Genomic DNA, 26,916 nt, shown 5'->3' with positions numbered 1-26,916 from the left:
GAATGAAATACTTTTGTTACTGTGATATACTTCAAACCATGACATTATTTAAATAAATAAGAATTCATGGGACTGACAGCCAAAGAGCAAAAATGAGCTACGTAGTTATTTGTTGTGGTTACAATCTGTTTCGTCAGTGTAATAATAATATGAGACAATATCTGCCTTTAGCCTCATTGTCTCAAAAAAGAGTGATGCAAATAAATAAACAAAAGGCTGAGTAGAAAAAGGAGAATTAAAGTAATGAGGAACTAATTCTTATAACAATGAACCATTATGGCCTTCATTCATTTAACACTGCTTTAATGGATATTTTTGAGATATTGTATGTTAGAAAATAGGCTGAATTTTCTCCTCTGTACTGGACTACGGTAAAATATAGAAAATAAGAGTAGAGTAGAGTATTCAAATATTCAATATCCAAATATCAATTTGAATATTCAAATATCAATTTGAATATTCAAATATTTTGAATTACTGAATCTTTGTCTAATCTACATTCTTGGTACTAAAGAAGATGAAAATGTAAAAAATGAAGATAAGTCTTCTTTTTTTTAAAGTGTGTCTACTAATTAATACAGGCTTAGAGGCAACCTAAATACATATTTCTTTAGCTTGCACAACCAGCTTTATTTTCCCTGTTCCAACATTTTCAAAAATGTATAACATCAAAAAGCTAGGGAATACTTTCTTGGCCTTGGGGCAGAGGTGAAGAAGTGTCAGTTTAGCAAAATGAAGAGAAAGTTTTAGTCTGAAACATTAGCATATTTTAGGCTTGGCAGGGAATCTCCTGTGGTTTGATTCCTATAAACTTGGATGTATTTCCAGATTTCAAAAGTTAACTCCAGCTGGAATTTTCCTTCATTTAATCCTGCAATGAGATGCCTTGAAAGAGTCTCAATCAGCCTTTTGCCCCATTGTACAGTTACAGGATAATTTCCAAAGAATAGCATGATAACTCTGGAAAAACAAACAGATTTCTCAGCTGCTTTTTAGACTATGTCCCTCAGGATGTTCTGCCTCCTAGACTTGTTTTCAAGGAATGGTGCCTTGACAGAAAGGAGAATATGGGAATAATAAAATGTCTCTCGTGATACGACTATTCCTAGACTTTAAACAAATATGAAAATCTTTCTTCAAAATAAGACAAAGCACATGGTGTAAGATATATTTTCTCGGCGTCTATGGAGTTTTTCAGTCAATCAGGTCATGGTTGTCCCAAAGGTGCTTTTTCAAAAGGTAACTGGTCTCTATTTTTTCTTGAAGACACTTCCTTATCCAAGAATCTTCTTGAGTTCTCTATATTTTCTCTGATTTTTTAAAAACTCCCTTGCACAGTAATTATTAATATCAAAGCCATTTGACAGTGACTTTCATTCCCACTATTACCACATCATATGGTTTTTAAGTGGGGGGGGGGATTCACCATGAAGTTTCTCAAGAATATATACTGTAGGTAGTCCTTGACATACGACCAGCCTCTTCATGACCATTTGAAGTTACAACGGAAACCCCGCCCCCCCAAAACTACTTATAAACCACTTTTTATATCGGCCTCCACCCTCTGGTCATACCACTGCATTTTGGGCATTTGACAACCAGCCCAATTTTATTTGGCATTTGACAACCAGCCCAACTTTGCAGTACCCCATGGTCATGTGACAATTTATAATAGTTTTGCCAGAAAGTGGCATTTATTTCCAGTTTTCTGCAAAAAAATAGCCATAATGAACAATGGGGTCACAATTGCTGTTATTTTTACTTAATTGCCACCACAAAAAAAAGTTGATAAGAACCTGCTGAATTTCACCCAAGATAGATGATAGATAGATAGATAGATAGATAGATAGATAGATAGATAGAGTATGTATGTATGTATGTATGTATGTATGTATGTATGTATGTGAATATATATATATATATATATATATATATATATATATATATATATATATATATATATGTGTGTGTGTGTGTGTGTGTGTGTGTGTGTGTGTGTGTGTGTGTGTTGTATTTGTGCTGATAAATAAATAAAGGGAGACTAGTATAGATCTATTTCAAGCTATTTAGCTCTCATTAGCTAGCCATACCCTTACTGGGATTTGAACCTGGGCTGTATTACATATTAGGCAGGAGTCTTAGCCACTAAGCCACAGGCTCTCCTCCTTATCAGCTAAGGGTTAGGGTTAGGGTTATTTGGGCATACCAGGGGTTGTAACACAAATACATACATACATACATACATACATACATACATACATACATACATACATACATACATATACACCTGTATATGTGTGTGGGTATACACACACACACACAGTATACACATGCATACACATACACACAGACATACATGTGCGTGTGTGGGTTTGTGTGTATGCAGATATTCAGAATATCTGTGTGTCGAGTGAAATTTATTTGCCAATGCCATGATGTCTTTTTTTTTCATTCTCAGTACTAGGACAAAGGTACTATCAGAATTTTTTAAAAAAATACTTACCCTATCCATTATCCTTCATGAGTACAAAAAAGAGGGACAGCTTCTGAGACATTGTGACTTCCTAAAATAAATTTAAAAGGCCCTCATCTCATTTTGTACTTTATGTCATGTTTCATCTGAATTACAATAAGCACAGATAAGCTATAAAAAAATGTAGAAATACAGATTTGTAGATAAATTGCTTATAAAATTTTAAAGAGGGTGTATTACAACTCCCTGAAGGACATTTCACTTTCTTAATTAGTATAAATGGCATTCAGTACATGCAAGCATTGTGTAAGAGAAGGTTTTCCTCTTTTCATTACACCTGAATTGTTCAGTTTAATTGGCATTACTTACTTTGACTCATGTAACACAGAGCCTAATTGCAGCGGTACACCAGTTTAGCTCTTTTTATTGTATTCGTAGTTGGTAACCTGAACAGTTGGAGCAATTTTGCTCTAAAGCAATATAATCACATTTTCAAAATCATGATTCCAATAGATTTGCTCCAGAACTATTTTATACTCTTTTGCTCTATTGTTCCTGGTTTTTAAAAATTACCCATCATCTCCACTGAGATGATCAGTGTGCTTTTGTTATGAAGCGGTTATCTTATGAAGTCTATCATCACAGATGGCACACTGTAAACAATTCTACTGCCGTTGGTCAATTAGAATGAAAATCAGATCAAAGAAACCGCAGAGAGGGGATGAAATGTTCAAAAGGAACCACGGTGGGGAAATAAAAGGCTGGAGGGGAGAGAAGACTATTAATACCTTTTAATATTGATTCCACCTTTTAAAAAGGATAGAGATTAGCTTGATCTTGCTTTCTTCTCTTTCTTTCTTCTCTTGACACTGAAGATTTCTGGATGGCAAGCTTCTAGATATCAATAAAGAATTTCAACCATACCTTGGGCAAGGAGGACGTATTTTGGAAATACGAACACCAGATGTGGTGGCCAATGTCAAAAAGCAGGCACAAGCTGTGGGCTACACCGAAGGAGCTTTGTTGGCCCTGGCCGTCATCATTATCCTTTGCTGCATGCCTGCTATTTTAATAGTTATGGTCAGTTACAAACAGTAAGTATACAAGAGCCCTTGACTCTGGTTTGCATAGCACTTGTTATGTAGCAAAGATGGAAGTAGAAGGATTCAACAAAAGGTACTCATTGCTGAAACCCACAAAACTTATAGAGTTAAAAGAATGACAGTCTTCTCTGAGATGTTGGTTATCTTTGCACCGAATCACTTATGACTCTTGTATTATCGTGAGATCTCTTACAATCTTGAGTATAAAATTGGCAACCCTCGTGAGATCTTGAGGGGTTTGATGTAATTAAAAAAGTAATTGCCAACCCAAGTCATTTATGAGATAGAACTCTTGTTTTCAGTTGTGGCTCGTTTTAGTGAACATCAATTATTCATATTCAATATAAACAGATATATTACATTCCTTATACAGGTTGTCCTCAGTTTATGATGGCAATTGGCACTGGAATTTCTGTCACTAAATGATGGGGTGCAACATCATGTGAATTTGCTGCTTAGCAGTGGCAGTTCTCGGCAGTCCCGGTTACTATCATTAAGTGAGAACTTCCAACTTCCTGCCACTTTCCCTGTTGACTTTGCTTGTGGGAAGCCAGCAGGAAACATCAAAATTCATGTAACTGCAGCTAAGTGTTGAGTGTCCAAATCACAATCATATAACTGCAGGGATTCTTCAATGGTGAGAACTTTGAGGTTTCCTTGTTCATCACTGTCACAAGTTTGAATAGTCATGGAACAAATGGATGTTAGATGAGGACAAGGGCTCTTGGATTATTTTGTTCAGTATGATATACAATCATGATTGTCATTACTGAATTCACTTATTTCAATGGGTTGTGATTATTTGGTCGATTCAAGCCATATTCAAGGCAAATTTCCTTCCAGTTTCACTTTTTCCTTATTGTGCTTCTTTGCATAGTTGTTCATTAGAAGCAAAAGGAGAACAATTCCATGTGACAAGCACTGCAAAGGATTGAGCAAGATTTGAAATATGGCATTGAACCATCTCTCCACCTTACCTACCACCACAAATGGGGCCAAAATCCAAGTCATTGGGTGAAGAAATCATCACATGTTCACTTCACTCAATGACTGCAATCCCAGCATTCCTGGTTCCCATTGTTAAGCTCTCTCGCAGGTCATTGAGTAGACAGTATGCTAGATAAGAGCACAGGATGCTTCAGTTGGGTGGAGGAGGCTCTGGGAGGTCTTGGGGCAGGCTAAGCACAAACTTGGGAGTGGCGTGCTGTGAGCAAGTCTTTCCATTCAGGATTTGAAAATCTTTTGCTTTGATTTCTCCGGGATGATTTTCAGCTATAGAGTAGAGAGACTTGTCTACGTCACCCCCAACTCACTCACAATTTATGCTGATTCTCCCAGGGCCTCCTCCATCCTACTAAGAACATAACACCCTTAACATACTGCACTGTTTCTCCACTCTGATGGGATTTCAGCAGGGAGGATTTCAGCTCCAGAGTTCTCGGCAGCAGCCAACCCCAACTCATGCTGCCCTCTCAGAGTCTCCCACATTCCCAGAGACACACTACACTCTTTACCATACTGCGTCTCTGCTCTGCTTGGATTTTGGCAGGGGGGATTTTCAGACCCTCTATGCTCCAGAGCTGAAAATTCTTTCTGCTGAAATCCAACCAGGAGGGCGAGGCAGCACTGTAAGGTAAGGAGTTCAGGGTGACTCAGCAGGATGGGAGAGGTCCTGGGAGGCCTGGTGCATGAGTTTATTTGTTTATTACATATGATTTGGGGGGGGGGGGAGTATCTGTGGACAAGTCTCTCCACTCCATGACTGACAATCCTGATTGGTTTTAATCAGTGACCTTTTTCAGCCAGCCCTCAGAAACTAAAGGGCATTCTTTTGGTGGTTGGCAACAGTTTGTGATTTTTCCTGCCGGTTTCCCCATTGACTTTCTGGTGAAGCCAGCAGGGAAGTTTTCAAATGCTAATCACATGATTGCAGGGCAATTGGCAGTCAGTCATAAGTGCAAATGGATTGCCAAGTACCCAGATTGCTATCATATGACTGCGAAGAAACTGCAAGGGCTGTGACTTCAGGCACAAGTTCTAAGACCCTTTGTTCAGTACCATTTTAATTTTCAATATTCATTGAATTAATGATCATAAGTGAAGGACTATGGAGAGTGGGGTGTCAAACTAGCGGCCTGCAGGCCAAATGAGTCACGTGCAGGCCATGCCCAACTCAACTCCGCAAAGGGAAAAAAATGTTACGATACATCACATGACGGCAATGTGACCCCACAAGTTTGATACCCATGATGTAGAGACTGTTTATCTCTTATGACTGATGTTCTGATGTAACAGTAAAGATTCAGTTCCTAGCCAAGTACATCTATGTGTCTATGGAACTGTTGCTTAAGAGACATCTGTGTTAGGAAGCCTAACAATAAAGAGACCCACTAGAACATAAAACCAGCTTTGACTTCACATAGCTTACTTGCTAGCTATAGTTGCAAACTAGCATGTAATCAGTTGACCTACAGAGAACTGTTTTCATCCCATGCTGACTTTCTTATATGGGATAAAGGTATTGACAAACCCTGTTCTGACTCAGTTCATTATATGTTATTTTTGAAGCATTGCCATTATAACAAGTAGTACTTCTGCATAATTTTTCTTTAATTCAAATAAGTAATTCACAATGACCACCTGAAGGAAAAAAAACCAGTGATTGCAGTTTTTTTTTTTCAAAGGAATGTCAAAATCCTGAAAATACTATTATTCTTCTATGGTCTGACTTAAATAATTTAGGAAATATCTCTATTTTTCTTTTTCTATACCTTTTCTTATGCCTTAATTGGCAGCTATAAATGCTAGCGAAATAACAGATGAAGTCTGCTACATAGTGGAAAAATTATACTTAAATGAACATAACCATCATTACTGATGTCCATAAAATGGAAGCATTCACTTTGTAATAAAACATTTTGCAATACAATTTATTTAACATTCAATGAATTTTTCCAGATTATTAAAAAAAAAGAGCTTTAAAGTTAAATGAATTTTCAACTGCTTATTTGCTCATGGGGATGAGTATTGTTGTAGCACTGTAGGAAAATAATAAAAAGAAAACATTGTTATTTCCTATGTAGCAGTAACTTTGAAGTTTCAATAGTCTACACACAAAGAAAATAATAATTATGAGCCAAAGATAAATTAATAATGGACACATTTACTATATATTTACTACTTAATGTTTTTATTTATTTGTCCAATGTTTTTATTTATTTGTCCACTATTTGTTAATGTCAATATTTTATTTGTCCACTGCCCAGAATCCCTCTAGGAGAGAAATGGATGATTTTAGAATTTAATAAATGAATATTCATCATGGATATATAGAAACAAAATTCAGAGATATCCCATTATTCTAAAATTGTCTAAAATTGTGTGATTTAAAATCTGGATGAAAAATGCAAGTACAGCTTGTGAGTGCTAAAATGTGTGTACATGGAGATGTAAGTGAATGAATGAAAGACTATTATGGCCAAAGGCCAGAAACACAAAGTATAACCTAAAAGAATTTAAAAATTAACTAAATAAGAAAAAGAATAATACAAGTAATTGTAATAGTTGAAATAGAAATATGTTGTAACTGTAGGAGTCCTTCCTCTATTCGATGTTCAATTTTCACTCCTGCTGCAGAGGATTACAATTTGAAAAGAAGCCTAAATGTATATAGGTGTGAACATTTTAATAAAACTATACTAGATTACAACCAAGAATATATGTTCAGGTAGATTCTGCTCACTCTGCAATTGATGGGCACCCTCCAGGCCTGGTCCACAGAGAATAACTGCCAATGCAGGATTTTCGGATAAAGAATTGAACTGAATAGCTATTATCAAACGGTAAAATACTACACTGGCAGACAGACTTATAGAAAGAAGTGCATGACTATTCTATTTGGTCCCTGAGGCCAGACTATTTGGTTTATTTATTTATTAAAATTATTAAAAGTTCACACGAAATTATCCTGGCTGGCACATAAGCCAAAGGGGAAAAAAAGTATAAAAGCAAACACAGTCACAAATAGACACCCACGAGATCCGATCAGCAGCACAGCCACCTCCCTTGAGCCCCCCCCCCCGAGGCCTGATGAGGGATTTCCAGAAAAGAAAGCCCACCTCCACCTTCTAGATCAGTGGTTCCTAACATAGGACCCATGCCCCACAGGGGGCCAATTTGATTTTTAATGGGGGCAATTTGAACCTTGTTTAAACCAAGTTAATGGCCTTTTAGGCTTCTTCCACGTGAGTAGAGTTCACTTTTTGAGTAATTATATGTCACAAGGGGGTCACCGGGATTTTAGAGATGCATAGGTGAGGGATGGCCAAAAAAAGGCTGGGAACAATGGTGGGTTGCAGGCGGTACGCCCCGGTATGAGCATACTGGAGCCTGCCTGGAGTACTGGGTACCGTTCCGGTATGGTGCTCCGGAGACCCCACCCGCCCATGCTCCTTACCTGTCCTTTAAAGTCTTCGGCGCTTCTCCCACATGCACATGGCGCATAAAGCACCTGCGCAACACTCCACCGAGCAGCTGGAGAGTCGCGGAGGCTTGCAGAGGCATTGCTGGCAGGTACGACACAGGCATGCGCTGTGCGCATATGTGTGCATGCCATGCACATCCATGTGGAAGACGCCGGGCCCGTTCCAACCATACTGATTGGAACGAGATCTGGAACCAACCGCTGGTTGGGAATCACTGTTCTAGAGAGACGGGCCCTGTAGCGTGCCTCTTTTGCCAGATCTGATTGGATGAGCAAATGTAATGAGGGAAAGAAGGTCCTTCAAATAGCCCAGCCCCATGCCATGGAGAGTTTTAAAAATCAAAACCAGCACCTGGGAAGGAAAGGAAAGGAGCCCTATGGATTGTACTCTGCTTGTTATTGCTGACTATAGGGGGCAGTGCTCCTCCCCATTTCAAGTGCCATCTGAAGATGTTTCCATGGTCATGTGGCCAGCATGATGTCACAAAGTGCCTTTTCCTCCCCACCAAAGTGGTACCTATTTATCTACTTCCATTTGCATTTGCCAGGCAGGAAGTAGGGAAAGACGGGCACTTACCCCATTGTGCAGCACTTGGGTCTCAAACCCAGGCTGTCCACTTTCTAGGCAATAAGCTCCGTGTCTTTAACTGCTAAGGCATTGCACCTCCCTGGCAATAATGTTAATACAACAAATCTGGCTTATTCCATCAGATGGAAGAAGTTTTCTTTTTCCCCAATAATGTAATATATATTTTTAGTTCGCAATAACCTATCAGGTTACTCAGAGATGAGTTGCTCCCAGTTTGGCCCAGATCGAGCAAACCGGTAGTGGCGGTGGCGGGAGGCTCTGGCCACCCTCCCGGACACTAATGCACATGCTCAGAAGCGCCGGGTGCACGAGCAAACTGGTAATTTAAAAAATGGAAACCCACCACCGAGGTTACTCCTTTATTAAGAGTTAGCCTGTGTTAGTTTTAATTTATTAAACCTGCATAAATCCATGTTTTAATAAAATACTAGCTTGCCCATAAAAGGTATATTATTCTATGGCTCTTTCAAAGGAGGGGGGGGGATTTTTGTAAGATGGTAGTTTAATGGAAATTATCACAGCATTAAATGCAACTAAATAGCTATTTTTTTATTAATGGCCACCTAATTAAAGATATCCTATTAATTTATTAAACTATCTCTAATGGATTAGTCAAACAATTAAAGATTGAGGATGGAGCCCTAAAAATATGTAACCTATAAAGTTTTAAGAATTTTCTGAATTATTTTTCTATGTGAATCTCACTGTTTATTCTGTTATTTCTGTTTTACCATTCTGCATTACAAAACAGATTTAAAGAGTAAGTATTTTTATTTTTAAACTTTAATTGCCTTGTGTATGAATAGCTTTTGTTTGGGTACAATGATTTCAAAAAAGAAGGATATATACGTATCAGTAGGACAGTAGTACAAAATGTCAAGCAACCTAATACAGGTAAATCTATTAATTCAGAAGTACTTGAGATATTTATGTCCTCTATAATCCCAGCCCTTTTTCTTTCTCCAGCTTAGATAGTAAGAAAATGGGAGCTATATTTATAATTTTAAATATCCCAGTTATTCATTTTAGAGAACTGGAGTTCATTGTTCGGCTTTTCCAGAACTTTCTAGTCAATCATGCACAAAAACATCAGTACAATATTCCATTGTAAGAGAACTGACTACATCTGTAGCAAGAAGCTACGATTTTATCCTGTTTGCACTATTTTCAAATGGTTAGCATTAGCATCAATTAACAGGTGAAAAGCTCTAATGAATTCTCCGCATGACTGTTTCTACCAGTGTGGGCTTATTAGAAACATTCTTTGATTCCCTTCAAATCTCTTCACTTCTTCCCCATATGATTTCACCAAAGGAGACAAGCTGAATGTGCAAAGACAGCTCGCATCCAGATGGCCTTACCAGCTGGTAAATCAGCAAGCATCCCTGCCAATAATCTCTACGAAGAACTGGGTGACAGCACCATGTAAGTTTTCAATGAAATTTAAAATGCTAATAATACAGGATATAATTTTGAGACTTTAGAAATTACAGTCATCATGGCTAAGCAAATTAATATATAATCTTCTAAATATCAACCACATGTTGGTGAACGTCATGGGGGAATAGTGCATTTATCAAAGGATGATAAAAAAAAATGGTAATTGTGTAAGCAGAAGCATGTAGGAAAATTCTGGACACGTAAGAGAATTGTGACAAGCATTACTGTCAATTTGGTATACCAAGTGGGAGATCATCTGTCTACGTACTAAGTATATTTCAGAAACTTTTTATAGATTTTTTTAAAACATATTTTAAAGTATGCAAATTTATTTTTGATATCACAGGATTAGGTAATTTGTCACGTCTAGCATGTACCTTCCTGTACATGTGAATTCTGTTTAGTGCATTGGGAAGAGCTAATGAAAGCATATGTATGCAAAAGGCTGACAGAATCAATATATTTCTACCAATTTCTACCAAAATTGAAACAGGGATAGGAGAGAAAAGTGAATAGGTTATACTGGTTTTAACATTTCTTCCTAAGCGCTCCAGAGGAGACCAGATTTCATCAATCTATGAAAATAGCATACAGTAGGCCTTATTAAGATTGGACTTTGAATGATGTATATCTAGACTACGGGTGTCAAACTCGAGGCATCACATTGCCGTCACATGACATTTGATGATGGTTTTTCCTTTCACAGAGCTGGGTTGGGTGTGGCCTGTGCATCCGGCCCGCAGGCCACCAGTTTGACACCCCTGAGATTCTAGACCAAAGAGAGTTCAGTGGATAAGAAAAGGGATACTGGCAGGATGACAGCAAATTTGGGGAAAGGAAGAGGAGGATTCAAAGGATCATTGGCAAGAATGTAGTCAGAATTAAGTATTAAATCCAAAGTATAGAGAAAGCCAATATTCTGTATTATTACTCTTCCCGCAAAGCTGTTTGGAATATAGAACTGAGTGTACCGCTAAGGGTTTGTAAAATGTGATCAATCTAAACCAGGGGTGTCCAAACTTGAGAACTTTAAGACTTGTAGACTTCAATTCCCAGAATTCCCCAGCCAGCTGGCTGGGGAATTCTGGGAGTTGAAGTCCACAAGTCTTAAAGTTCTCAAGTTTGGACACCCCTAATCTAAACAAACCAATGGCTTCAGCTGACAATAGTCATAGTAGCAGTGGGGCTTGCTTCAATTTATATTGTAGTGGCTTGCCTTGTCACTGCTGATGAGAATGGTCTTGGTTGTTCTTTGATGGGCTGTTTACTGTTAGCTTGTTTGGCTAACATTCCCAAAGATGCTTTCAAAAGACAACTGGACTTGGTTTTTTTTTTCTTTGAAAACATTTCTTTCTCATCCAAGAAACTTCCAAGTAAAAAAAAAACCCAAGAATGTCCAGTTGCCCTTTGAAAGCACCTTTGGGACAATCATGACCTCGATCAGGGCTGTCAAACCCGTGTCATCACAGCAGAGTCACGTGACCTATTGGGACTTTCTTCCCCTTCACTAAACCGGCCATGGGTGTGGCCAGCACATGATGCATCTAGTCCGCGAGCCACTAGTTTAACAGCCCTGACTTAGATGATTAAGAATTTCCATAGACATTTGTTTGGCTAATCGTCACCGTCATATAGCCATTTGAGACGTGTCCAAACCTAGTGTTATTCAAATTCTGACAAAATGTCTTGAATGCAAAGTTTTTTTGGTAGTTGGAAAATTATGTCAAGATGTTCAAATGCCACATATAAATAGGAAGGAGTACATAAAGTAAAATTCAAACGTTTGCATGTAACATGAGCCAAAAAAAGCTGAATATTCCATGAGTGGAAACTTGAATTGTATTTTCAATATCTACGAAAAATATATATATTCAAAGCATAGATTCCAGCTGAGCATTAATCAAGCTCTATTGGGTCAGGCTGCCTCGGGAAATGGATAGAGCTCCCTTTAGTAATTGGACTTTTAAAAAAAAAATCCATTGAAGGGATGGATACAGAAGATATACAGAAACTCTTTTGATTAAAACATGTTTGCTTAAATGCACCATAGCAAAACAATCTTTAATAATCTTGTGGCAAAATAACTTATCATTTTAGTATGTATTTGACGATGCACTTGAACTGTTTAATGCCAATACTTAATAATTCCAGAAAAGTTTAGCAATAAGTACTCCAAAGACAATATCTCTTTTCTTTTACTTTTCTAATTTCTTTGGGGATCTCATTCTGTTTTCAGTTGAAATCTGTGTTGTGAATTACACAAAGCTTCTACAGATAGCATTTTGAAATTAAATTCATTTTTCATTTTCTTTTCTTATTTGTCTTTGGACATGTAGGCATCAGTAAGTAAACTCTCATAGTAGTGGCAAATATAGTAGCAAATGGAAACAATTGTGTTTTTCATAAATAAATAAATAAATAAATAAATAAAAATAAATAATAAACAAATAAACAAACAAATAAATAAATAAATAATAAATAAATAAATAATAAATAATAAACAAATAAACAAATAAATAAATAAATAATAAATAAATACAATAATTTTATTTTTCTAGTATGCAGTTCCTAGATTCTATGCACTAGTCTTCAAAGGAAGCTAGATATAAAAGATTAAAAGCAGTGTCACCAATAAATTACAGCAAATAGATTCAAGGCCCTTCAAGTTATTGGTGTTAATGACATTTCTCCACAGTCAAAAACAAGTCACAATCCTAATATCTTTCATTTATTAGAAGTCACATTAACATAAGAATAATCTCAGTTAAACAACTTAAGTTTTGTAATTATAGCTTGATTTTGTTTCTCATACCTGCAATTAAGCTTTGCTAAATTGAGACTGACCAGAACAAGTAGAGGAGATGGAGAAAAAAAGACAGACATGGTAGACCAACCACTGTTCTTGGAATACTGCTTAATGGACTAACTATGATTTCCATTTTTAAAAGGCTTTATGTCCTCCCAGATGATCCAAAACTAGAAAGAACAATTAGAAAATAAGAACAAGATTTTTTTTTTTTGAAAAGGCTTAGACAGGCTTGAAGAATGGAATTAAACAAATAAAATTTACAGAGTTACAACTGGTGATAAAAAATGAAAAGCACACGTATAGAATTGGGGACAACTAACCTGGCAGGCAGTAGTAGATTTGAAAAGGATTGGAGCATTCTAATGCATCACAAGTTGACCACATGAGTTGACAGGATGATGCAACTGCTAAAATGGCAAATGCCTGTTTAGACAATTCAGCAGTTCATTTAGTGACCATTCAAAGTTACAGCGGCACTGAAAAAAGTGACTTATGAACATTTTTCACACTTATGACCATTTCATCATCCCCCATGGTCACGTGATTAAATGTTTGGCTGCTTGGCAACTGACTCACACTTATGATGGTTGCAGTGTCCCGGAGTCATGGGATCCCCTTTTGAGATCTTCTGACTAGCAAAGGTCAATGGGGAAACCAGATTCACTTAACAACCATGTTACTAATTTAAAAACTACAGTGATTCACTTAACAAACGTGGGCAAGAAAATTCATAAACAGAGCAAACTTATTTAACAAATTTCTAACTTAACAAAATAAAATTTAGGCTCAGTTGTAGTCGTAAGTTGAGGCCTACCTGTATTAACAAGAACAAGGGATCCATATCATTTGGAATACTGACTGTAGTTTGGGTAGTGCACACAGTGGTGCGATTCAGCTGGCTCAAGTGAACCAGTTGTTTAATTACTCTCCCCCCGCTATCAAAGTGGATCCTGGGCGCTGCGCTGCAATGGAGAAATGGGCATCAGAGCGGCCGGCATGAAGGAAGGAGAAGGCCGCTTTCCCTCTTTCTTCTCCTTGCTCCTCCTCCTTCCCTTGTGCCTGCCACTCCGCCACGAGGGAAGATGATTAGAAATAAAATCGTATAAGGGACAGTTAAAATGATTAGATATATTTAACCACTAGAGCAGAAGCTTGAGGGGAGGTTTTTTTTCCCCCCAGTTTTCACAGGTCTAATAGTTGTCATATTTCCCTTCACTGGAGGTCATCAAAGAGATGGTTAGCCATCTGTCTGAAATGCTTTAGCAAATCTTGGCACTTACCACGGGGATGGATCAGATGACCCGAGGTCTCTTCCATCTCTATAATTCTATTAAAATCACAAGTGCAATTGGGATATGACCAAAAATATGCTTTCTGCAATGTTTTGTCCCTCCAGCAATATTAGCTATAAATAAATAATTAGACAGAGAAATCTGATCCTATTTCAAATGTGGATTGCAGACTACATCCTATAATATTTTAATTTGCTTATTATACCCTTTCCCCCAGTGAAGTAGTAAAATAACTTTCTGTGATTTAGTAGATTAATTACATGTAGATTAATTATGCTAGATCTAGATTCTTAGATAACCTTAGAAGAACATAGACTTTTTAATCATTTTCTGTTTCATATTCACTGCATTCATATTGTTTTTCTCATGCATGCTTTCTCATTTGTGGTTTTCTTTCCTTTCAAGTCTTTTTCTTCTCTACCGTTTTCAACAAACCAGGAGAAAAAATATATTATTAGATGGAGGAGACCGTCAGAGAGTTATTAGCAACTTTGCTTCTCGTGCAATTGAGGCCCACAAGCGGTCTAATATCAAAGGAACATTGAAAAACAATTTCCCCAAATCTGCCAGCAATATTACATTATTATCTGATGAGACTCCCTTAACTATCCAAAACCCTCTGTACGCTGAGAGTGCATTGCATAGTTCCACTTCTGAGTTGTTACATGAAAGCGAATATGCAGTGCCCCATTTCTTTCGTTCAAAGTCAGCTTTGAAAAACGTTCTGTTGAGCGGCACTTTGAAAGACATTGAGCGGGCCTGGACTTTACCAAGCCAGCTTACCAAGAAAAATATTTTGCTCATTATGGACCCAATTCAGTGGGACCAGGAGAAAAACAGAGTGAAGAATGACAGGGTTAGGATCCATCAAAGAAGATCTGATAGAAGCAGTCTAGTCCTGAAGACCAACAATGGCACAAGGACATCAGTTAGAGAGAAAGCAAGGCAGTTTGAGCAGCAGGCTCTGCAAGAAATGCAATCAATGAAATGCCAAGAAAAGAAAAGTGGGCTTTCTCTGGCAAGTAGCACTTGTGCCCAAGAGGAAGAGAGAACAGTAGAACCAACTTCTGAATGTTTTCTTCCCTCTTCAGGATCTCCTGCGCTTTCTTTTTCTTCTTTCCAAGCATGTTCTGAGGTGGGTGAACTCAGAACATCAACAGCACCATCCATTGCCATCACTGACCATGACAATCCTGAACAGTTATCCCCTCTATCAAGCCGTATGTCAACGCCTTCCCCTTTTAAGATCCAAATGTTTGACGATGAAACAAAAAGCATTCAAGACCTACCAAAACTTCCTTTGCCACTTCCACCTCCTTCTCCATCCCCTCCACTGCTGCCTCCTCCCTCATTAGCGCTCCCCTTCCCTCCCCTTCCAAGGCTTTCCTCACCCATTCAAAGCGCCCAACTTCTACATGTTACAAAATGTACTAGGTCGAGCTTCAAGCAAGCCACGGGGTCATCGCAGGCTTGTGCATCAGATCCTGGCGATTCTTCTCGCAAGCAACTGAAGGGGATTCTTAAAAATATCCATAATTTAGCAGACATTGAAAAATCGGTGGCCAATATGTACGGTCAGATAAATAAAAATTACATTCTGCCTAAAGAGGTAGACAAGCCAAAGCCGATAACAGATGTTGAAATTGTAGCTGAAGCTGAGGAGTATAACCAACAGAATGGTAATTTGAGCAGTTTAGTGGAAGAACATGAAAAGCGGTTCTCACCTCAGGCAACTGCACTCTGAGAGTCCTGAGCGATTTTATGCATGATGTATGCCGAGTGTATCATCATCCAACCCATACATCATAGACCCGATCATAATATTTCTTTTTCACTCTCCTTTCACTTCACGGTCTGCTAATCTCTAATACTACTTATACTTGAGCTGATCCACGATTTCATCTTGGAATGTGGTTAATTGTTCATTTCTTAGTTTGGCGGGTCCATCTCAAAGGGGGAAACGAGACATTACAATTCTAAGAGCCGTGAGTGCATTTTAGCACATTTAGGATAGCTAACTAGCAAAGGGATATTTTATTTGGTTGAAATAGATTGTCTCCAAGGAGCAACTATCATGAATAAAGGAGAATATTTGTAGCTCAGGGTTGAAATGAGGAATCCTAGTTGCTCTCTGAGCCTGGTTGTTTTCTTGCAGATGTTTCATTATGCAAACGAAGTAACATCATCAATGCTACTAGCACTGATGATGTTACCTAGTTTGAGTAATGAAATGTCTGCAAGAAAACAACCAAGTTCTGAGTGCAACTGCTATGGTCTGTAGGAAGGGAATATATGGTTAAGTTCTCTGGTTAACCTTAACTTTTCACTGGAAAGCATGGTTGGATGTCATTGGAAAACAAATGATAACCACAGCAAGCAGATTTGGCAAAAAGAAAAAAAATGCAATTATTGCAATAATTTTCTGTAAACTGGAGAGGTTTGTAGCTTTGATGATTTTTCTATTTATAATTCTCCCTGTTCTCCCTCCTGTTATCCCAGCATGCCTTTTATTACTTCTTTATATCCTGACACTGCATATTCTAAGTCTTAACTTTTGTAATATATTTTCTGTAAAAATCCTTTTTTTTAAAAAAATATCCCTATTAAAAATACTTTTCTCTCTACTGCATGCTACCTGGCTAAGCATATTTCTTTTATCATTTTTTTTCAGCTTGTCAAAACTAATAAATGATCTGAATAATTACTACAAAAAATGAGAAAATTATAAGCGCATGAATTTCCCAAAAGCCCACACTTAGCAAGATTGTGGCTTTTAAGCCCTCTAAACAAAAACTACTTGCAGGATTAACATTCTATTTTTATTAAATTAAATGCTGGTTCTAGTGGAAGTAGATTTGTTCACAATGGAAGTGGGTTAAAGAGCGGGGGGAAGAGTATTTGAAGCCAAGGGCCAAGCAAAAGTAATATATAGGTAATCTTAAACTTACAATCACAACTGAGTCCAAAATTTCTGTCGCTAAGAGAAACAGTTGTTAAATGAGTTTTGCCCATTTTTATTACCTTTCTTGTCACAATTGTTAAGTGGATCGTTGCAGTTGTTAAGTTAATAACACAATTGCTAAGTGAATCTGGATTTCCCCTTGACTTTGCTTGTCAGAAGGTTGCAAAAGGTGATTACATGACCTGGGACATAGCAATGGTCATAAATATGAACCAGTTGGCAAGTGTCTGGATTTTGATCACGTGAGATATATATATATATATAATTATATATTATATCAATATAAGCTTACATTGATCACAAATAAAGAAAGAAGGACACTTGGAATAGGAGTTGGAGCTTAATGGAAGCAGTGGCCCAAAATAACTGGAGACATTATATTTTTTTTCTCTATGGCTTAGGAAATTGGTACTTTCCATGAAGAAGTTGTACAAAAAAGGTTAAGCATCTTTCTAAGTTTTCCAATAGAACTCTTTGAGAGCACTATGGTCCCAATATAATAGAAAAAAATCTATTTTGTGACTTTGTGTTCTTAGCTCGCTATGTTTCATCCCCATTCCGTCCGATCCTTAATATAGAAACATCCTAGGTCTATTTTGTGTTCTTTGTGTTCTTAGCTCACTATATTTCTTCCCCATTCCCTCCAATTCTTAATATAGAAACATCCTAGGTCTATTTCAGAAATATGCATAATTAATGTTTGCAAACCCAGGCATTTGAGGTAGACATTAAAAGCTTAAAATCAGTTTTCTCCGCTAACATTATCCATCACCAACAGGTAAGAAATCATAAACATCCTGTAGTTAAAGGTCTCAAAATAGATGGTTTCTCTTTGCTGGTTGACTTTTTCATTAGTGACACAAGCATCAAAAACTTGCTAAAAAAATTAGTCCTCCAAAAACCACGTTCTGTGAACTTCACCACCTGAGTTCTCCTCTTACACTAGAAATTGTATGTGCCTAAGAAAATTCATCTTCATTCCTATATAGTTTTGCCTGTTCCACATATAACCACTGAATGTTGTTTGGCTTTCTTCTGTAAACATACATATGCACATATTCATTCATTCATTCAAAATACCAATTTATATGGCTGCCATCATAAGTAACTCTTTGGGGGGATGGACTAGCAATTATAAAAAGAGAAATCTTTTTTTTTTTATTTAAAAACAACAAAAGTTGCCTAATTAAAAATAAACTCTTCCATCAGCACAAGGATAAAACTTAAACAGTTAGATCCTGCTAAATTGGGTCTTTTGATAAGGCCAATAGGGTTGAAGGCCATCCAAACTCCAGGAGAGAGGCTATTCCACCTGGCAGGTGCTGTGACAAATATGGTAGGTCTCCCAGATCCCATAAGGTGATGCTGTTTCACAGAAAGGACCTGGAACATGCTTACCCTTAGAGACTGGTGGACAGGCAGGAGTACAGGTGAATGCTTGAGTATTCTAACCCTGGGCAACATAAGGTTTTATAGGTGATCACCAGCACCCTGTATTGTACCTGGAAATCTACTGAAATCTCTTATATGCAATTCACAATGCATAGGTTTTATATGGATATACCATGGTAAAACACAGTGTGCCAACTAGAAGTGTCATATGAGTGATAATAAGCAGAGTGTCCCGTTCTAGGGGCTTTTTAATTTCTTTTCAACAGTGGCACTTATTCTGACTGTTTTTGTTTGTTTGTTTGTTTAGCATGTTTATATAGCTGCCCAATTCACACTTGGTTGATGGTGAACTCCTGGGCATTAGTTGTTCTCCTCTATATCCTCAGAGTTTCAATTTGTCTGGACTCAAACTTGGCTCAGGTGTATATGACCATTATGGAAACCATAGATTTGATCTGGGTTGTTGATGGCCTGACTTATTTGTCGGGTAGTAGGGTGATCCCTTGGATCTGCTCTTTGGCTTGGAGCAACTGAACAAAGTTGGGGATACAGTCCCCAATCTCTTGTCATCAACAGATTACTCCTGCTAACCCTGTGGTTTTTCTCAGATGCCTGAATAGACCTGGTGGAGTTCCAGAGGGATAGTAGAGTAATTTTTGAATCTCTGCTGCAGGGTTTGATCAAGGCTTTAATTATTGCTTGAAATGAGTGAGAGATTGTGGGTTTGGATGTGATCGCCCCATACAGTTTTTTATGTGCATGGATGTTGGAGGGTCCCTGGTTTACAGAAGAATGGCAGGAGATGAAATGACCAAAAGATGCCTGGAGCATCTCTGAAGAAAAAAAAAGCAAATTCAAGTAGAGAGGTAAGAGCCTCATTAGAAATTACTTTATGGTGACAAGAACAATGTACCATTCTTACCATGTCCACAGATAACTGGTCAGTGGCTCTATTTTTTTCTTGGCCCTTGTTAGATAAGATATCTCAAATTCATTCAGAGTTGAATTCAAGTCCCAGAGAATTGATTAAGCATAATCTTGCTAAATTATTTGGGGAGAGCTGGAGTCTGCTAATCCTGAGGAAGTGGACTAGGTTATTTAGGCAGTAGTGAATACTTCTTTACAGAAGGGGATGGTAACACCTGCTTTGAAAGAAGTGGTGGTTCTTCCTCTTTCAATAGCCATTAAAAGATCCAGCAGTAATGGATATTTTTCCTCCAGTTTCTCCAACCTGTTTAGGGAAAGAGGTAGTTGTTGACAAGCTGATAGGCTTAAAGTTCTAAGGGGTCTTAAAAAACAGCTGGGTCCTTTTCATACTGGTTTCAATCTCAGATATCATGAGCTATTAGTGAGTTAGATATTTTTATGGCAATTACTGGTAACCATGGACAGAATATTCTGGACCTCCTTGATCTTATGTTTTTGAAACAGCTTAAGGGATTTGGGGTGTGAGGTAGGGGCTTTTCTTTGATGGTCCTCTTCCTAGGTGGAGGGGAAAGTTTAACTAGTTTTAAATTATACTCTTCCATCTATCAACCTGTATCTTTCCAGTAGCAAAACAGCCTCATATCTTCTGCCATTTGTGGTGTCAGTCCTCTAATCATCTCCTTAATCAACTTTGTCTGGACTCCTCTTAGCAACTCTTTGCTTATAAAATCTCTCATGTAATTTTGATGCCCTTCTTCTGTTTCCTTAATCATCTTATCTTTGATTGTCAATAGTGTTATCAATGATGTTGCTAATAAAATTTCTCTCTTTAAATCCATAAATTCTTTTGTTTTTTCTTCTTCTGTATCTTGCCATCTGGAGTAGATTTCCCCTCCATTTAATTCCTCTTTCAGTATTCCACTCTTTCCATTTTCAGAGACAAACCAATCACCATAAATATCAGCAAATTTAATTTCTTTATATTCATTTTCCTCTTTGATTTTTAGGATTTTAATCACCACTTTTCCACTTGATAAACATCTCCAACTTCTTCATCATATTTTACTGTTAGATGTTCTAAGTCTTCCAACTTCTTCTCTATCCTCTCATATGTGTTTGATAATTTCTGAGAATATCTTTTGCAGACTTAAAGTTTCTTTCTGCTGTTGAAATTGTGCCATTATCTCCAGCTAACAAACACTGCTGCTCTAGCTTTGAAGGTTTTAACAAGATTAAGCATAGATTCACAATAACGTTTTATTTTCACTTTTCTCTGGTTAAAGATATACTTCAAAGGGACATCTGTATGCTTTTCTTCTTATCACTCTCTATAAACAAGCAGTGAGACTTTGGAGGGCCAAGCCAGGATAATCAGTGAGAAAAGTAAGAGTGTTTCATTTCCAATACACAACCCTCCAGCCTCCGAGTAGCAGTGTAATTGTTGCAATTTTCTTGGTTTCTTTTTGTATCTTTTTTGTATTTCAAGTTTTTAAAAAACTCCGATTCTTGAATGAGTTAGAAGAACACCCACAGTAATGAAAGAGGAGAATTTTAGTCCATAGGTTACAAAGAATAATAAAAGAAAAAAATAGAAGAAGAAGAAAACTTAATCCATTTGTATTAAAAGGCTTGCATAAATTCCATCCATGAAGATAGCATTTAAAAAGTAAGATAACCCACTGTCCAAAACCATTCCAAACTTAATTCCGCCACTTATTTCTTCTGTTCTCCAATTTAAATTAATTTTAAGTTTTTTATAAGCAGTCTCTTTTAAAACAGTAAAAATTCCTCACCAGCTGGAAACACTTTCTCTTTTCCGTATCCTTCCATTTTGGAGCCGTCCTGACTTCCTCAGCTTAATGGCTGGATTTTTTGTCACCGGCTTGAAGAACTTCTCTTGGATCGATCAGGGACTTTGCGATGTCCCTGAGATCAGCAAGACATATTCTTCCTGTTCACAGTCTCTGCGGGACGGTTTAGGTCCGATTGGACCACCCAGCGGCAAAAGTATCAGCTGCGGTCTTGGAGCATCGAGACTGCACGTCCGTATCATCGCGATGTTGGCTCTCCCGAAAAAGAATTTAGCCAATTTTATGCCTTCTGAAACCACTTAGAAAACAAGTCCATTGAATAGGTTTTTTTTTTAAAGTCGGTTGTTATTAACCTTGAAGACCAATTCATGCACAGTCAGAGGTATAGTTGCTATTAACCTCAAGGACCCTTTCATGCATACATTCAGAGACATGGAAGAATGGAAAAATATAGTCCTGTTAAGGCAGTTCCTCACAGAACAAGGATTTCTGCAGCTTTACTTAATCAGAGGCCCAAAACAACAGGAGGGAAATATCTCTACCACATTGTACTGAGAACTCTGGAAAATATTATTCCACACCTAGAAAACTTGAAAGGATCTGATTTGAAAGAAAAATGATCCTTTCACATGAAACTGGGAAGCAAGGCTTAAGTATCAAAAATTGAGATAGATGGTGTCTTTCAGGCTTCCACATTTTAAATAATCCAATCTTTATGTCCAAGCTAGAAGGTAAACATAGTCCTAACTCTTCATTCTCTTCCTTGCTTTCAGTTAGACCTATGTTTTTGTTATGTTGTAAGATATTTTCAATGGGATTTGTCAGAGAAACAGGAAACCATTTAAGTCAGTGTAAGCAAAACAGGGTAGGCATGGAGAATTGAGCAACTGGTTTTATATATGCCTTCAAGAAGTACAAATATTTTCCCATCTGTTAGAAAACCAGGACATAATTGTGACATAACATACATGCATAGATACATAAATATGTACATACCTACATGCATACCTACAAAGATAAGGAAAGGTTACCCTCTCACATATGTGCTAGTCATTCCTGATGATAGAGGGCAGTGCTCAACTCCGTTTCAAAGCTGAAGAGCAAGCGCTGTCCGAAGACATCTCCATGGCCATGTGGCCGGTATGACTAAATGCCAAAAGGGACCACCTATTTTTCTACTTGCATTTTTACATGTTTTCAAACTGCTAGGTTGGCAGAAGCTGGGACAAGTAACAGGAGCTCACTCTGTTACGCGGCACTAGGGATTCGAACTGCCGACCTTTCTGATCGACAAGCTCAGCATCTTAGCCACTGAGCCACCGCATCCACATACATACTGAGCGCACATACATACATGTATGCACACACATGCTGAGCCACATACATACATACATACCAGTGGTGGGTTGCTAACTGGTTTACTACCGATTCGCTCATGTGTAGAAGCATCCGGGTAGGTGGAGCTTCTCGCCACTACCGGTTTAGATGACTTGGGAGCAACCCACTCCTGATACATACATGCATGCATGTGTATAGGCATACATGCATGCATACATCTGGTTTCTCCCTAGTCACTAGAAAAGAAACTCACAAATCATAATGTCTTTGATTTTTCTTTCATTCAATCCTCTAGATCAGCTTTGGCCTAAGCAAAAAATATGTCCTCAGATATGTACACAGAACTAGAATGATATAATATTCATAAAAACAACAATGCCCCAAATCTCTCCAAGTCTGAATATTCTACCTTCTTCCACCCCACCATCCACTGTCCTCTGTGGCTTTGGCACCTCCAAAATGTTACACATTGCAACTGCGCATTTGACAGAAAACATCCATTCACATTTCCATCATAGTAATCAATGTGGTTATTTTTTTTGTTTAAAGTCAGTTGTTCAAAAGTTTTCTTGAGTTTTCAAATTTCTAGCAATAGCACTTAAACTTATACACCGCTTCTGTAATGGTACAGTGGTTAGAATGCAGTATTGCATTAATGTTGCAGGCTAACTTTGCTCACTGCCAGGAGTTTGATCTTCACTGGCTCAAGGTTGACTCAGCCTTCCATCCTTCCGAGGTGGGTAAAATGAGGAACCAGATTATTGGGGGCAATGTGTTGACTCTGTAAGATACTTAGAGAGGACTGTAAAGACACTATGAAGTGGTATATAAGTCTAAGTGTGATTGCTAGTGCTTTAGAGCACTAAGCAGTTTACAAAGTCAGCATATTGCCCTCAACAATCTGGGTCCTCATTTTACTGACTTCACAAAGATGGAAGACTGAGTTAACCTTGAGCCAGGCAGTGGGCAGAGTCAGCCTGCAATACAGCATTATATCCACTACATCTCTATGGCTACCCATCTCATATATATGACTTTGGGGCACCTTACAAACAAATGTAAAAACAACAAAAAAGAACAATACAAAATTCATATAGAGTCATATTTTAAAAATAATTAAATACATAACCCCATTCATCTTGAGTCCCCATGCCTATTAGTTAAATTAGGATTTCAGAGCCTAGAAAATACAGAACATTTGGAACTAATCTGATTTCTGGGGGACAATGCTCAAATGCAGATGCTACAGTAGAAAAAAATCTCTAGGATCCTGGATGACATCCCCTGGTTGATGGAAAGCTGTCTTCTAGGATCCTACAACATTTCTGGATTATATAACCTGCAATACTCCACCTTTCCTAGACCAGGTGGGTTGAATAGATATAGCTGCATCTCCTCAGGTAACTCAGTTGGATGCCATGTAAGACTTTATAGATCATGACCCCAGCTTCAACTGAACCTGGAAGCAAACTGGCAGCCAATGCAGCTTGCGGAGCAGAGATATATAATGTGCAGAACCTGGAACATGCGTAACTGCGTGCCCTTTGAACAAGTTGTACTTTCTGAAACTCTCTAAGGGCAGCTCCATGTAGAACACATTGCAGTAATCCATATGAGAGGTGACTAAAGCATGAGTGTTTGGTCCGTTCGATTGCATATGATTTTCACTTGATTGTTTCATTTTTTTTAATTATGCTATTTCCATCTGTTAAAAGAGGAAATGTGCTTATTTTCATTTAAGATCAAACTGAGAATAACCCTTAAATTTTACATTCCCAAGAGCAGCTCTTTCCAAAATCCCTGAAACTCTACTAATGCAACACCTAGAAAAGTGCAATTAGAAAGAAATCCTCAATAATTTCTAATTGAAAATGAACATAGATTGAGAATATTGGTTTTGCTTAGACCCATCCCAGATTTGGGAATTACCCTGTTTTTCAGACTATAAGACACACTTCCCCCCTTAAAAGAGGGTGAAAATTTGGGTGCATCTTATACACTGAATGTAGCCCCACCCACCCGCCGGCCCCCACCCTTTGGCCATTTTCAGCCTTCATGCATCATGTTTTAGACCTGTTCCCGGCTGCACTGATTGCCATAGGCCATTGCCACTTCCATCCCTTGCATTTTTGGCCTCCGCACACCCTGTTCTTGGCCTCTGTACGTCACATTTTCTGGTGGTTCTAGGTAGCGGGGATCGCCATTGCTGATCCCTGCTGCCTGGAACCACCAGAAAACATGACACGCAGAAGCCAAAAAGGCAGCCTTGAACAGCTGCTGCATGGTCAGATCAGTTCCATGCTTCACCTTGCTGTACTCTCCAGAGTTGCCTGAGTATAATAGCTGTATGTTTGAAGTTGCGTTTCAGCCCCAAAGTGGTGTGTGTGACCAAAGATCATGTGTGTGTGTGTGTGTGTGCATGCTCACAACCAGCAAACGGGTTCACCTCTGGGAACAGCTGATTGGGGTATTCCGGGAGGCCGATCCACCTGCCAATAAGCTGTTCATGCTGAATCAGACTGCAATAATGTGCTGAAGCTGACCAGCTGTTTGCTAAGGATGCTAGCCAAATGAATACCAATGGATGCTGGTAGGCAGAGGCAGATTTTTTTTTCTTATTTTCCTCCCCAAAAATTAATGTGCATCTTATACTCCAGAACATCTTATACTCCAAAAAATATGGTATATGGAGTGGCCTATCCTGATACAATTTCTTTTCTTGAACTCTCAATTGTTCCAGCTCTGGAAATTTTGGAAGAGGTATTCTTATAAAGTGATAGCATGCAGGAGCAGTAAGCTTAATTCTTACTAAATTACAATAAATTATATTATATCTTTTCCCACCAACTCTTCTGATGTTTGAAACTTTAGGCTTATGCTTGTATCGGTGGGAGGAGGCATGTACATAGAATGAAAGAAGAGATTACTGAACTGAAGAAGACTTTATACTCCTTTCCTCTTGCTTTTCCCAATGATTTGTCTGTTTTTATTCCAATCAAGGGGACACGATGGCTCAGTAGTTAAAGACACTGAGCTTGTCAGTTGGAAAGCTGACAGCCCAGGTTCAAGAACTCAGCACCATGCCACGGAATGAGTTCCCTTTACTTCCCCCACGATCATGCTTACCGAGCAGTTTGAAACCATGCAAATGCAAGTAGATAAATAGGTACCACTTTGGTTGGAAGGTAACAACGTTCCGTGTGCCTCAGTGTATAGTCATTCTAGTCACATGACCCCAGAAACCGCTTCAGACTACACAGGCTCCCTCAACTAAGAAACGGAGATGAGCACTCCCCACTAGAGGCAGAAATGACTAGACAGGAAACTTTTGCCTTTTCCTTATTCCAATCAAGGTATCAGATTCAAGTAAGAGAAAAACCACTTTGGTGGGCGATGAACACAGAAAAATTAAGCTAACTCTGCAAAGCTTGTCTCATTCTGCAGATTGCCTTCTCTCAGTGCAACTTTCTTAAAGAGGGGTGGGACTCAAGTTTTCAAAAAAAATGGGGAGCATTGGAAGATGTCACCCCAGGGGGGGAGCAAGCTGTGAGTTTCACTATGGCTGCGGTAGACTTTGAAATGTCATTGATCATCTTCATTTTAAACGTTCATTATTTATCTATCAAATGGCCTACAGCAACAATTCACCTCTAATAATCCTACACGTAGGGGGAATGCTAATTGAAAAGTTTTCCAGATGGTAATATTCAAAATTAAATGTGCTCCTCCAGATTGTTCTTTATTTTTCCCTTAGGTATGATGAAATGGTTTCTCTCATCTGCTGTCTCTCCCCTAGCTTGAACTTAGCATGGTTTTAAGTGTTTATTCTTCTCAAACAAATCTACTGTGGAGCTCAATAAAGCAAAAGATCCAAATTAAATAGAAAAGGCCCTATCTGTAGGAGGTTCATATCTCATCAAAATCACTAGTCTGTAAATGGATAATGGGAAGCCTTAACTGGCAATCCTGTACATACTAAACAGGAACCAGATTCCATGCATGATTCCGCTGATTTTAGTAGCATTTTGAATCAGTTTTTAGACTTCAGCTCGATAAACTCCCAAGAGACATTGGTTTGCCTTTTCTTTACAACAATCAATTTGGCTCAAGAAGTATTTATAGTGCACATGGATCCTACACTGTCCTGCAAACCTACGAGTCTAATTTAATGAGAAAAAGGACTAAGAGTGATATGATTGCAGTTTTCCAATATCTAAAGCAGGGAACCTCAAACTACAGCCCAAGGACTGTATGGCTCACTGAAGCCATTAACTTCGCCCATATGGGACCACGAGGC

The 26,916-nt window shown here is 38.2% G+C and overlaps 1 protein-coding gene across 6 annotated transcripts in view; it reads left to right on the top strand.

The window, feature by feature from the left end:
• The window catches only part of PCDH15 (protocadherin related 15), a gene marked incomplete at its 3' end in the record, with an annotated part of 825,229 nt that overhangs the window by 781,792 nt on the left and 16,521 nt on the right, over window positions 1-26,916 (top strand). For 5 of the 6 annotated variants that reach the window (XM_081954012.1, XM_081954014.1, XM_081954013.1 and 2 more), the window contains 2 exons: window positions 3,349-3,567; window positions 9,963-10,073. In XM_081954012.1, the coding sequence (XP_081810138.1) occupies window positions 3,349-3,567; window positions 9,963-10,073 (330 nt within the window). Of the gene's footprint in view, window positions 1-3,348; window positions 3,572-9,962; window positions 10,074-26,916 lie in introns of those variants that run through there. The other variant, XM_081954015.1, reaches the window with a different exon arrangement.

This window comes from Natrix helvetica (assembly GCF_964273705.1).
Source record: "Natrix helvetica genome assembly, chromosome: 5".
Classification (NCBI taxonomy): Eukaryota; Metazoa; Chordata; class Lepidosauria; order Squamata; family Natricidae; genus Natrix; species Natrix helvetica.
This window is presented reverse-complemented; position numbering and strand designations above follow the sequence as displayed.